The 12,303-nt window shown below is 46.8% G+C and overlaps 2 protein-coding genes across 3 annotated transcripts; both read right to left on the bottom strand.

Annotated features, from left to right (window-relative positions):
* Positions 1–1,174: 1,174 nt before the first annotated feature.
* rsph14 (radial spoke head 14 homolog) lies at positions 1,175–4,151 on the bottom strand. 2 transcript variants are annotated; one of them, XM_006808452.2, is made up of 6 exons: positions 3,728–4,151; positions 3,357–3,459; positions 2,326–2,444; positions 1,915–2,137; positions 1,690–1,829; positions 1,175–1,541 (listed from the first exon to the last, which is right to left on the bottom strand). In XM_006808452.2, exons 1-6 carry the CDS (start codon positions 3,900–3,902, stop codon positions 1,243–1,245), a joined length of 1,059 nt encoding a protein of 352 aa, XP_006808515.2. In that variant the 5' UTR covers positions 3,903–4,151; the 3' UTR covers positions 1,175–1,242. The 2 variants fall into 2 exon arrangements, with proteins under 2 accessions (XP_006808515.2, XP_006808516.2); XM_006808453.2 differs by having other exon boundaries at positions 1,175–1,523.
* Positions 4,152–6,579: 2,428 nt separating this feature from the next.
* srp19 (signal recognition particle 19) lies at positions 6,580–10,907 on the bottom strand. The gene is made up of 5 exons (XM_087849554.1): positions 10,696–10,907; positions 7,988–8,063; positions 7,239–7,310; positions 7,004–7,112; positions 6,580–6,921 (listed from the first exon to the last, which is right to left on the bottom strand). Exons 1-5 carry the CDS (start codon positions 10,731–10,733, stop codon positions 6,791–6,793), a joined length of 426 nt encoding a protein of 141 aa, XP_087705680.1. The 5' UTR covers positions 10,734–10,907; the 3' UTR covers positions 6,580–6,790.
* Positions 10,908–12,303: the final 1,396 nt, after the last annotated feature.

Here is a 12,303-nt window from a genome sequence, read left to right as displayed (position 1 = left end):
ACATAATTTCTGTGCACTATAAAGGAAACATCACAGCCTGATACCTGCAGGTCTGACAGCAGCAGGTGTGTCAGACCTGTTTCTACCTGGAGACAGCAGTCGCCTCATTGTCGCCTCATAAACGTGACGAAACTATTGAGGAAAAAACACACGCTTATATTGTTTATCATGACTCCCATATCACCTTGTTGCTTTGTCTTTAAGTGGTCATGTGATTGACCACGACTACTTTATTCTTCCTCAGTCAAACAGCAGCACCCATGCGATTGTTTTGCCCCCTGAGCTCCAGGTGTTGTGCCAGAAAGTGGTAAAGTAGAAAGTGGGCGTATTTTTCTCATTTCATGTTCGCTGTTCTTCTAAATGTGTTCTGGAGACGACTAAAGTGGCTTTCCATGAATAACAGTTCAAAGTAATCCTTTATCTGAGCTTTCATGGAGCTGTCTGAAATAAGCTGCTTTAGCTTCTGTCTCTTTAACACCTCACTCACAATTTAAGCCCACTGTCATCTGATTGGATGATTTCAGGAAGCCTGCCGAGGGGCAGTACCCTGTGAGCTGTGATGATTTTTTAAGTGTCCATCAAAATTTCCGAACATTATTTCATGTCCCTGAACACAGCGTTTCACCGTGTACTGATTCACGCCCATGTAGCCACGCCTCTTATAAAACAAAAGTTCAAATTTGGAGTTGGGAGGTGTTGGTGATGTCATCGCGTGTGTGAGAGACGTTTTTTTATTTCTCGTTTTTCAAATACATTTAAAACGGTGTCACTTGGTTAATGTTTAGTTCCGGTTAAAACGCGACGCCTTTTGAAGCTTTGTTCCCATCTTAGTTGCCGTGGTAACGCCTCTCTATTGGACAGACCGTAAACATAGTTCCCACTAAAACACATCGCTTACAAACCTGTAACATTCACGGACATTAACGATACACGATATACGCCAGACTTCTTTACTCAGCCGGAGGTGTCGCCCCCTGCTGGACATTGGAACAAATGCAGGTTTAAGCTCTTCATTCAGAAAACACAGTGAACACATGCTGGCATGAGCAGAACACTTTAGAGTAAATGTCCTCAGCAGTTAAAGTAAACAACCTACTCCTATAACACATTTATAGAGATATCCCATGATGCACCCAGATTTGATTGGACTGGTCATGTGATGTTTAACAATGACATCAGAAAATGTGTGATGAGTTTTGCTTTTTTATTTTCTTACTCCATGAGACCTCTGGAGGTCAGAGGTCATGGAGTCCAGGTGATGACCTGGATGGCGGTCTGAGTGGCCCGCCGGATGTCCTGGTCCACCTCCGCGGCCTCAGCCTTCTTCTCCAGCAGGGGGAGCTGCTCCAGGAGGAGGCGGCGGCCGTTAGGAGCCTCAGCCAATGAGGTGAGCGCACGAAGGACGTACATGATGAGGGCCTTCCTCCTCTTCTTCATCTCCTCCTCGTCATCGTCCCCGTGCTTCTCAGACAGCAGGCCGAGGAGGACGGGGAGGACGTCCAGGTCCAGGCACCGCTGCTTACCTGCAGTCACAGGTACTTCTGTGTTTGAAACATGAAAACTAAACTGAAGCTGGTCGATACCTTCAGACTGATCGTGGATGTAAAAACGATTTTATTGAACTGATCATGATTCAAAGTTTGGAGTTTCTGAGTTGAGGGCTGTGGAAGCCGGTGTGTGCGTTTGTACCGGTGGTGATGATGACGGTGTTCATGATGACTCCTGCAGCGTTGGCTTGGACCTCCACGTCTTTGTCCCGTAGAAGACCGACGAGGACAGGAAGGACCTCGGCATCCTCGCAGACCTGTCGCTTCCCGTCCATGGGAACGCTGTAACCAGCAGACAAACAGTCGGTTAAACCAGCGCACGGCGAGGAAACAAAAGCACGGCCTGGATCAGAGCGAGCTGATCTACCTGAGTGCCATCATTGCTGCGGCCGCCTCTCGGCGGATGATCGAGGATCGGTGGGACAGTTTGCGTCCCAGCAGCGAGACGCCATCGGAGGCCAACCCCGGCAGGGCGTCCAGCCTGGAGCAGTGGGTGAGGGTGGAGAGGAGCAGCAGCTGCACCTCCTCATCTTCCTCCTTTGTGAGTTTCAGCATCAGTTTAGGCACCAGAGAGAGGAGAGCCTCTGCTCCTGCAGGGCGGCGTGAAAACCCACAATTAAGCCCTGAACTGTCCTCATGAACGCCCACAAACGAGTGCTGCAGCGTGTGACCTGCTGCCCTGAGGACACGCCCCCTGACCCCTCAAACATCATCTTAGTCCTCAATCATTAAACTCCAGGTTTGAGTTCAGCTGCTGATGCTGAGAATCCGAGCTTACCTGCAGGCAGCAGAGCGAGGCGGCTCAGCACTCGGTGGACGTTCCTCCTGCAGGAGAACGAGGAGTCGTCCAGCAGCTGACAGAGAGGAGGGAGCAGGGAGGAGGCGAGGACGGCCTGCCTGCAGGAGGAGGCCACAGGACACACACATGAACCCTGAACAGCTTTAAAGCTCCTGAACTTTCAGAAAGATTCAAAAAATGACACAAACGGATCCCAACAAATATCCTAAATTTATAAAAGAAACTCTGCTAGTTAATGGTCCACAGGCAGACGCAACTTTAGCTCTTATGTAATGCTTTATTTATCTTAATCATTTAAAAAAGGTCAATTCTGTGTTTTTAATAGGTTATTAAATAAAATTGAAAAGTTATTTCACAGTGTTTGTGTAATTTGGTGGTTTATTTATTGTCAAATAATTTAAAAAAGTGTTTGTTCATTTGTGTTGGACATTTATTTCAAAGTCATGTTTCAAAGCTCCATAACACAAATACTTGATACGGTGCCGCGTGTGTCGTGTGTGCTCTTTAAGTTCACCTGCAGCTGAAAACTAGTTTATCAATAATTCAAATACATTATGAAAGGTCACAGTGCCACCTTCTGGTGGGGTCGCAGCACAGCAGAAACTGAGAGCCCAGCAGTTCAGATTTTCTCTTTCGTTCTGCTCACACGTCGCATCCTTTTTTCCAGAACAGCCGTTTGTCAACTTTTCAGGCTCAACATTTTCTCTCGTGTCTGAAAAACTCCCAAAACAAGATTCTGTTTGCTTCTTCGTGGTGAACTCGAGTGTTTGAGCGGATCTTTGGTCTGTGATCGACTCTTAAAGACATGAGAAGCTTTATTTACTAGTTTTGCTAGTTTTAGGTCGTCATTTTTGTGTATCTGTTGTTTTGCTTTATGTGCTTGTTTGATCTGTTTGCCTCTTCATTGCAATTGTGCGTGTTTTGCTTTCCTGCTTTTCCGTTTTAAACAGAATGACCCGATGACCCCGTTTTCCTCCCGGTGCTGTGCCTGTTTGTCTCGGTGCACGTACCTGCCGATGCTGTGTGAGGTCAGCAGGTGAAGAAGCTCACAGGTCTTTGCTCTGACTGATGGATCTTCATCCATGAACAAAACCTTCAGCTGCTTCAGAAAACCTGCAGAAGAAGAACCAGTTTGTACTTTTCCCAACTTTCCTCCATTTTAGTCAGACTTCAGAGTGGGCCGGTGCCACCCCAAGTCCCACCTTCAAACACGCCAATAACAGCTAGTGAAACACCTGAAGTCCTCACGTTATGTTTTATAGTTTTCAAAAGCCTGGATGTCAGCACAGTTTCACGGCTCCTCCCTTCTTTCCCTGATTTCCCCTGAACTGCACACCTCTGTGCAGAGGGCGGACCTCACGGTGACCCTCTGAGCTCTTACCTCCGGTAACAGCCTGGTACAGTCGCTCCGGCTCGTGCACCAGGTCGCAGAGTGACGTCAGAGCCCGGAGCCTCGCCGCAGCCCCGGCCCGCGGCAGCTCCCCGAACAGCTGCGGCACGGCCCGCCGCCCGAAGGCCACCGGAGCCCGGGTCGGGTCCGTGAGCGCCCCGGCCATCCGGGACGAAGCTCCGCGTAGAGGTGAGAGAGGGGCAGGTTAATCGATCAGGAGCACACCGGGTCCGCTGGTCAGCCGATCAACGCTCACCTGTTGCCTAGTAACCGCATATACACATCAGGCCACTGTGGTGATGCGTTTCAGGCCTGTAGGACTTATGGAAACCTCCTGACTGGTCCTGTTATTCCGTGATCGTTTGTTTAAATCGAACAGAAACACAATCATCAAATCAAACAATCGCAATAAATAAAGTGGAAGTGACACCCGAAGGAGCTGCTGCCATGGAAACCATCCAGTGAAGGTCCCGGTGTAGCTTCTGTGCTGTTTGGTCAAAGGAGCTTGGGAAGAAAAGCGTCTGGGCTTCTTTGAGTTGCTTGAAGACGTTTCACCTTCATCCGAGAAGCTTCTTCAGTTCTAAGGTCAAATGGTGGAGAGTCCCAGATATAAACCTAGTGGGAGTTTCCCCCCACAGAGGGACAAAAGGACCCCCTGATGATCCTCTAATCGCCTGAGCCAAGGTGTGAAACTGGGTGTGGGTCCCAATCAGCCAGAGTTTCGGGTGAGTTCATTGTGAAACCTGGCCCCACCTTATCATGTGATGTCCTGAGGTCAGATGGCCCAGGATGTGAGTGGGCGTTAAGGCGTCTGGGGAGGGATCTCAAAACTGGATTATAGATGGCAGACAGTTGGTGTCGTAAACCACCGCCTCTGTTCAAAGATGGTCGCTCACAGTGGACATAGATGCTTCTTTCACTCCTCTTTCAAACCATCTGTCCTCTCTGTCCAAAATGTGAACATTGGCATCCTCAAAAGAGTGACCTTTGACCTTTAGATGCAGATGGACAGCTGAATCTTGTCCTGTGGAGGTGGCTCTTCTATGTTGTGCCATGTGCTTGTGAAGTGGCTGTTTGGTCTCTCCGATGTAGAGGTCTGGGCATTCCTCGCTGCTGTACAGCAAACACCACATTGTTAAGTCTGTGTTTTGGAGTTTTGTCTTTGTGATGAACCAGTTTGTGTCTGAGCGTGTTGCTGGGTCTGAAGTATCAGAATCAGAATACTTTATTGATCCCTGGGGGAAATTATTTTTCGTTACAGTGCTGCATTATAAACAAACATTAACAAGACAGACAATACACTAACTAAGAATAGCACTAGCAATAGTAGAGGGTGAAGAGGAAGGGGGAGAGGACAGTCCGCTGTGTTGCTGAGTACCGTGTCAGACACACACTGTGGGAGACGCACATATTGTGGTCTTCCTGTCAGGTAATCAGCAATCCAGGACACCAGAGAAGCATCCACCTGCATCGCTGCTAACTTATCACCCAGGAGGGTCGGCCTGATGGTGTTGAAAGCACTGGAAAAGTCAAAAAAACATGACCCTCACTGTGCTAGCCGGCTGGTCCAGATGGGTGTAGACACGATTGAGCAGGTAGATGATGGCGTCCTCTGTTCTGAGACGAGGCTGATAAGGCTGATCCAGATGTGGTCTTACTATGGGTTGCAGCTGGTCCAGGATGAGCCTTTCCAGGGTCTTCATGACGTGGAGGTCAGTGCCACGGGCCTGTAATCCTGGGGGCCACTGGGACGTGGCGTTGTTGGTACAGGGACGAGGCATGATGTCTTCCACATCACTGGGACCCTCTGCAGACTCAGACTCAGCATAAACAGTTTATGAAAGAAGTACACCGGGATGTCATGCTTGGAGAAAACTCTCCTGAGTTTCTCTGATACACCGGCTACATAGGGGATGACAATGTTGTTGCGTCTGTCCTTCTTATCCTCCCTCGGTCTGATCTTCTTTTCGGTGCATCTTTGCTGACTTTATAAACGCCCAATTACGATAACCGCATGTTTTGAGTGCTTCCTTTACATGTGTGTGTTCCTTCTTTTTCCCTTCAGGCTTAGAGGGAACATGTTCTGCCCTGTAGGGTCTTCAAGCAACCCAAAGAAGTCCAGACGCTTTTCTTTCCAAGCTCCTTAGACTATGATGACCTGGATGACTGACCCTCATTCCTCATTCACACAAGTGCGCTCTTCGATGCTTTGAGTGGTTACCAGTTAACATCCACGTCACAGTGTGACACACCCCTGTATCGGCCGCTGGGACTGAACCAGCTGATGTTAATCAAAGCGGCAGGACTGATGTCAGCTGGGGTCACGACCTCCGTCCTCCTCATGTGTTCAACTCTTCTCCTGTGTCACTTCTCATTATTACACATAACTTCTCTCTGCTTTGGTTTCTTTGCATGTGTCGACCGAATGAGTGGTCACAGAAAGAGAATTTCATTGCAACATCACTTTTACAAACATATTTAGAAAACCGGTAACGTGTTCAAGACTTATTTTACCCGCTGTGAGCTGCAGAGACTGAGAAAGTGCTAAGACAGTCAAAACTAATCCACCCTGTGAGAAAAGAGCCCACTGAACACTGATGATGAAAGAAAGCATCTTTATCCGCTAACATGGAGGAGGCGGGTTTATGACCTATACTGCAGTCAGACACCAGGGGGCGATAGAGACGCCTGGGCTTCATTTTTTGGGAGCTATTAGGTCGTCCATGTTTTCTACAGTCATTGGTCAAACCTGTGGGGAAAAGGAACTTAGGTTCAGAACGCGCCGATGCTGACGTCACTGTTGGATTCGTTCTGAGGTCGACACACGAAGGCAACAAAAAAAGGAGAGAAAATGAAACGTTTATTGTGTGAAGCTGTGAGGTGAACGGAGCCCTCAGCTCAAACATAAATGAACACATGAGAACGTGAAAAACGTTCAGGTTTTCATTTTGGAAGCAGAATAAGAAACAAAAACCTGCCTCCGTCCGATTCTCATCCAATCAAATCAATAAGCAACAAAAACACATTTAAAGACAAACCAAAATCATTTTGTGTCTATTTCTTCTTCTTCTTGCTCTTCTTCCCTCCCTCCCCCTGCTGAGAGCTGGTGTCGCCTCCTCCGCTCTTCTGGGTCCGAGTCTTCAGTTTGGGGATCATCTCTGCGACGTAGATCATCACGTCTTTACCTGCGATCACCACAAACGGCACACCTTTACCGCCTAATGTCGTCTACGTGCAGCAGTGTCCTTTCAAAATAAAAGCACTCACGTGAGCTGAACTTCTCCTGACACGGGCTGCCGTCCGCCTGCTTAATCTGAACTCTGACCCGACCTTTGAACTGGCCGTCCCTGTTCCACTCCCGGGGGTGGATTTTGTTCTGGAAGAGACACACCGAGTCCGACCACGCTGTGTTTTACAGAGTGTGTGTGTGTGTGTGTGTGTGTGTGTGTGTGTGTGTGTGTGTGTGTGTGTGTGTGTGTGTGTGTGTGTGTGTGTGTGTTACCTCCATGTAGACGTTCATCCCTGCAGCCGCCAGCACGTCTCTGATCTCAGTGCAGGACGGATTCTCCACCGCCTGCAGACACAGCAGCACGTTCACACTCAGCACGCCACTTCCTGTTTATTTTACTTTAGTACATTTGAGCGAGCAGCAGATGTCCTGATGCCCGATCAGTCATCCAGGTAAAGAAATCCCAAAAGGTTGATTCTGTTCATCTGGATGTTTTCAGTGGGAGAAACGTTTCATGATGATTAACAGCTGCTGATCAATGACCCTGATCTTTGATCAATGGTTATGAGAATTTGCATATTATTGATGATAAGCCGACCTCCAGCCCACTGCTCATGGACAGAATCAACCTTTTCACAGTGAAACTTTTTGTTTCAGGGTTTTTTTATCCATCTGGTCTTTTTTTTTTTTAAATCGAAGAGTTTCTTCACACTTATCTCGTGTTTCAGTCGACTGTAAAATCCTTTAAAAGAAGATGAGTTAAGTTCACAGCTCAGGTTTCAGAGGTAACATCAAACACGATCATTCAGGCTCATCAGAGGCTGTTTCCATGTTATGCTACAAACACTTGTGCGTCATGATTTTTACTCATTTAAAAAAACGAATCTTTCAGCAGTCGTGCGTCTCCTTGTAGACGCACAGCACGAGCTCTAATGATCTTTATGCCGTTTTCATCTACAAAAACACGTCACACAGGCTGCGAGCGCGCGTAGTCATCAAACACATGAACGTTAAAGCGTCACCTTCTCCACGGAGATCCTTCGTCCTTCAGCCAGCGTCTTCTTACTGTTGATGTAGATGGGATAGAGGCAGACGAACCTGAAACAGACGACGCAGCGACTCAGTGACGACAGCCGTCCTCATGCATGAAGCCGAGCGCGCTAAGTAAGAACTCACCAAACACTCAGAGAGAACTAAATCTTTGTCTTTTTAAGAAACTTCTCTGGTTTCGCTGCTCAGATGTGAATATTTTGCATTTCTGAGTCACATTAAAACAAACACTGATGTCACTGAATCGCCTGCTGCACAAACGTCATCGTTTCTGCTGTGTGTGTGTGTGTCTGTGTGCATACAGAGCTGTGCAACAGTCTTCAGCCACTCCTCAGTTCTTTATATTTTGTAGGAAAATTTGAATAGAGAGTAAATATAAATGCAAATGCAGCAAACGGCAAAAACAAGCAGCCTGAAGGTGAATCTGTGGCGCGAGCAGCTTCATCCTTCAGCTCAGCGTGAGCTCTGAGCTGCTCTCTGTCTCTGAGGATCTTCAGTTCCCCGAGCTTCCTGAAGGACGCTCATGTTGTGTTGTCGCACTCTGCTTCAGTCATGCTGAGGCCCGGCTCTGATGGCGTTCTCCTTGTCGTGTCCAAATTCATGGGCTGCATCCTCCTGAGGACCCGGCCTTCGCGGTCTAGGTGGGCCGAGTCCTCAGGAGGTCGGGTAGGCCGGAAGTAAACGGCTGTGAAATTGGACGGTCGAGCCTTCTGATTAGCGTCACCGCTGTCTCGGTGGAGTTTCATAAACTCGCCGTCTGCTCCTTGCTGTCTAAAATATAACAGGACACTGGAGGAAACTCTCGACCGTCTCACACTTCTGTTTAATCAGTTTTCTGTTTGACGTTTAGTCAGCTGTGTAAAAACCACCCGGGGGATTAATAAAGTTTTATTTTATCTAATCTAATAACTTTAATCTCAGCCAAACCGATTTACTCACGAACAAACAAAACACTGAAAAAAGCCCAACAATAACATTTTTAGGTTGTCTAAGTGACTTATATATTACGTTTAACCCGAGTAACAAAACTCCGTGGTGATCTGAAAATGATGTGCCGGGAGTTGTGCCGTTCTCGGCGGCTTCAGTGTCGCTGTGACGTAATCGGTCTACAAATGCGTCCTCAGGAGGAAGCAGCCCATGAATTTGGACACGACACCTGTGTGCTTCACTGACGTGTGTTGGGATCATCGTTGTGCTGAAACATGAAGCTGCTAAGATCAGATGATCCTGCATGGAGGATCAGACTCCACCTGCAGCTGAAACCACGACAGAGTCTCCACCTGCAGATTCTCAGTGTGGGACCTCCTCGTACACACTGATGTGGATCCATCTCTAAATCAGACCTGTTCCTCTGGTCTTCAGGGCTCCGACTTTCCTCCTGTATCCCTTCATTAAGGTCTTCCTACAAGCCGTCCTCCACTGAGACATTTCTGATGAAGCTTCAGTGAACATTAGACGATCAGCTCATCCGAATCATCTCTCAGCTCCTGTGTCAGGTCTTTCAGATCCTGTTGATCCACTGTAGAGTTTTTAGGCCTCACACTTCTTCTGTACAGTTTTTCTTTAGACTTCTAAATAAACGCTCCACACCACGCTGAGATATGTCACGTTATCAGCTCTTTGGGAATCAGCGTGTTGGATCAAAAATACTGTTTTATGTCAAAATGTGATGTTTTTGGCATTTTTCACAGACTCAACTAAAGAAACGGTCTGCTGTGTGTCGGCACGGCGCGGGTCCATGCCTTCAGTTGGGAGCTGTTTTTAATGTTTCAGTGATTCGTAGGTCAGAGTTCAGAGGCTTCATCAAAACAAAGATAACAAACAAACACTATAAAAACAGTCAGGAACAAGGACTGGGCTAAAAATGAGAGAAGACAATGGAGGCCTTCTGGAGAACTGTTGCTCAAGAGCACTTTAAAAGTTACAAGAACGTCTGTCTGCTTGTAAACAAAACAAAGAAATGAGACCTTTGTCTTCCAGTTTGGTTTCTCCGCTCTTCACTCAGATCCCTGTGGTACCAGCTCCTCTGACTGAGGAGGGAAACATCCTGTAAGCTCCACAAAGAGGAACTCTGAGCTCCACAGATCTGATCAAACTCTCCGAACCGGAACATTCAGCAAACTTTCTGCACATTAATGTGACTCTGATCACATTTAGTCCCTTTAGCTTTAAAAATAAGGCGGTCTGTAAACATCAAGCTTAAACTTCTAATCACACGTCATGCTTAAGGATGAGGACCACAGGCCAAACTTCATGTAGAAAATGCGCAATTTAACTTTCCCTCTGTTCCCCGTGATTTTACACACAGCTCAGTACAAAATACGATTTAAATATCGGCATGAAAGACATTTCAGTAAAAGTCCTTTAAAAACTCAGTGTCAGCTTCTCCTAATGTCCTCGTTTCACCGGCGTTTCATCGTCGAGGTTCGGCTCTGAAGTGAACATTTAAACCCTTAAAACAACCTTTTTTCCGTGGAGCTTCAGTTAAAAGCTGCGGGACTGTATGCCGAACTGAAGATCTCTCTCCCAGGATCCACATGTGTGCTTCAACATCTTAAAATAAGCACGTGTCGTTTGTAGGTGCATTTGTTTCCTTAAATGTTTAAAACTCTCCACAAGAGTCTGCACGAGAAACCGGCTAGCTCTGTTAGCTGTAGCTTAGCCAGGGTCCTGGACTTACCGCTCTTTATCCGCGGGGTTCTGGGTGAGATGAGCCATGGCTGTCGCTGCTCGGGGACTAAACGCACCGTCTGATCCGAGCCTCTCAGTAATGGACACTAATATGTTTGTAGTATCACCTCACATACACACAGGCTACCGTAAGGATAACGCAGCCATATGGCCACACTGTTGACAACAGCCGCTTCTCTTCTTCGTCTTCTGTATTAAGGCAGAATACACACAGCGCTGGGATGTTGCTGCCCTCTACTGTTTGTTTGTCAGTTCCGTTTTGACATGAACAAATGTTGCTGTATTAACTTCAAAATCCAGATGAAACCTGTCAGTGAAGACAGAAGCCTTAGAGTCCAAGGCTTAGAGTCACATGTGAGCTGTAGCCTCAGTTTCCTGTTGTTAGCTGACAGGTGTAGCCCACAGTGTGGTCTTCTGCTGCTGTAGCCATTCTGCTTCATGGTCTGATGTGTTGTGCTTTCAGAGATGCGCATCTGCATAACTTGTGTATGACGAGCGGTTGTTTGAGTTACTGTTGCCTTCCTATCACCTGTCTCGAGTTCATTCTACGAGCCAGTTTCACCCAAAGAACTGCTCCTCACTGGATGTTTCCTGTCTCAGGCCGCTCTCTGTAAACCACAGGAGTCCAGCAGTGTCTGAAATACTCGTCTCGTATCAAGAGCCTCGTCCAGTCATCTTCCTGATGCTCAGTTTGACTCCAACAGGCTGTTCTGACCATGTCGACATGCTTTAACGTTGCTGATTCATTACAGGCTGATTAAATGATATTTGCATTAACGAGCAGTTGAACAGATGTACCTAATAAAGTGGCTGTTGAATCCATGTAACTGTTCAGCACTTTGTTTGAAAGTGCTTTATAAATAAAGTTATTATTATTATTGTTGTTGTTGTTAAAGCAATGCAGAAAAACTGTAAATGTGCAGCTGTCTGCACTCTGCCAGCCACACAGATGTTATCAGTCATTCACTTTTCTACACTCCTTTATGGCTGAAGAATTGTAAGAATTATCACATTTTTATTAGCCAGCCATTCCTTTGAGCAATAAAACACAATGAAAACACCTCAGTGGACGTAAAAGTGCTGCAAGTAAACATAATTCCTCTGAGGACAAATATTCCCCATCAGTGTTATCGTTGTGTTTGTTTCAGGCTGGGGTTGTTTAATTACATTTTAAATACTTTACATGTCCAGGACCATATTTTATAAATCATGTTGCAGATGTTGTCCTGTGAGAACAGCTGCTGATGAACATCAGGGAACAGTTCCCCCTGCCTGGGATAGGTTTACTGGGTTAGCGTGTGCTGCAGTGGCCAGGACTGTCTCAGGCTTGGCGTCCCTGGGTAGGATGGTTGAGGGCGCTCCACCCGGGGACTCTGTCATCTTGGATGTGCTTGCTCATTGGACGTCGTATCATTGTAGGGTCTACTTTACAGTATAAAGTACCTTGAGGGGACTGTTGTTGTGATTTGGTGCTGTCTAAATAAAGCTGAATTGAATTAAATTACTATGTGATTTTCTAAATTTCACAATGGACTAAGAAAAAAAATCCCATTCACTTGACATTAATATTAAAATAATACATAACACAACTGCGACC

This window comes from Neolamprologus brichardi, chromosome 12, assembly GCF_056152115.1.
Source record: "Neolamprologus brichardi isolate AB-2024 chromosome 12, ASM5615211v1, whole genome shotgun sequence".
NCBI lineage: Eukaryota > Metazoa > Chordata > Actinopteri > Cichliformes > Cichlidae > Neolamprologus > Neolamprologus brichardi.
This window is presented reverse-complemented; position numbering and strand designations above follow the sequence as displayed.

What these genes read in the sequence shown, in the direction of transcription:
- rsph14 (XM_006808452.2), bottom strand. Translation starts at nt 3,902, where the DNA reads ATGGCCGGGGCGCTCACGGACCCGACCCGGGCTCCGGTGGCCTTCGGG. An exon ending in ACCTCACACAGCATCGGCAG is followed by an intron (nt 2,445 to 3,356) that starts GTACGTGCACCG and finishes CTCCTCCTGCAG; the next exon opens with GCAGGCCGTCCTCGCCTCCT. An exon ending in GCAGCAATGATGGCACTCAG is followed by an intron (nt 1,830 to 1,914) that starts GTAGATCAGCTC and finishes TGCTGGTTACAG; the next exon opens with CGTTCCCATGGACGGGAAGC.
- srp19 (XM_087849554.1), bottom strand. Translation starts at nt 10,733, where the DNA reads ATGGCTCATCTCACCCAGAACCCCGCGGATAAAGAGCG. An exon ending in GAAGGATCTCCGTGGAGAAG is followed by an intron (nt 7,311 to 7,987) that starts GTGACGCTTTAA and finishes CTGTGTCTGCAG; the next exon opens with GCGGTGGAGAATCCGTCCTG. An exon ending in TCAGGAGAAGTTCAGCTCAC is followed by an intron (nt 6,922 to 7,003) that starts GTGAGTGCTTTT and finishes TGGTGATCGCAG; the next exon opens with GTAAAGACGTGATGATCTAC.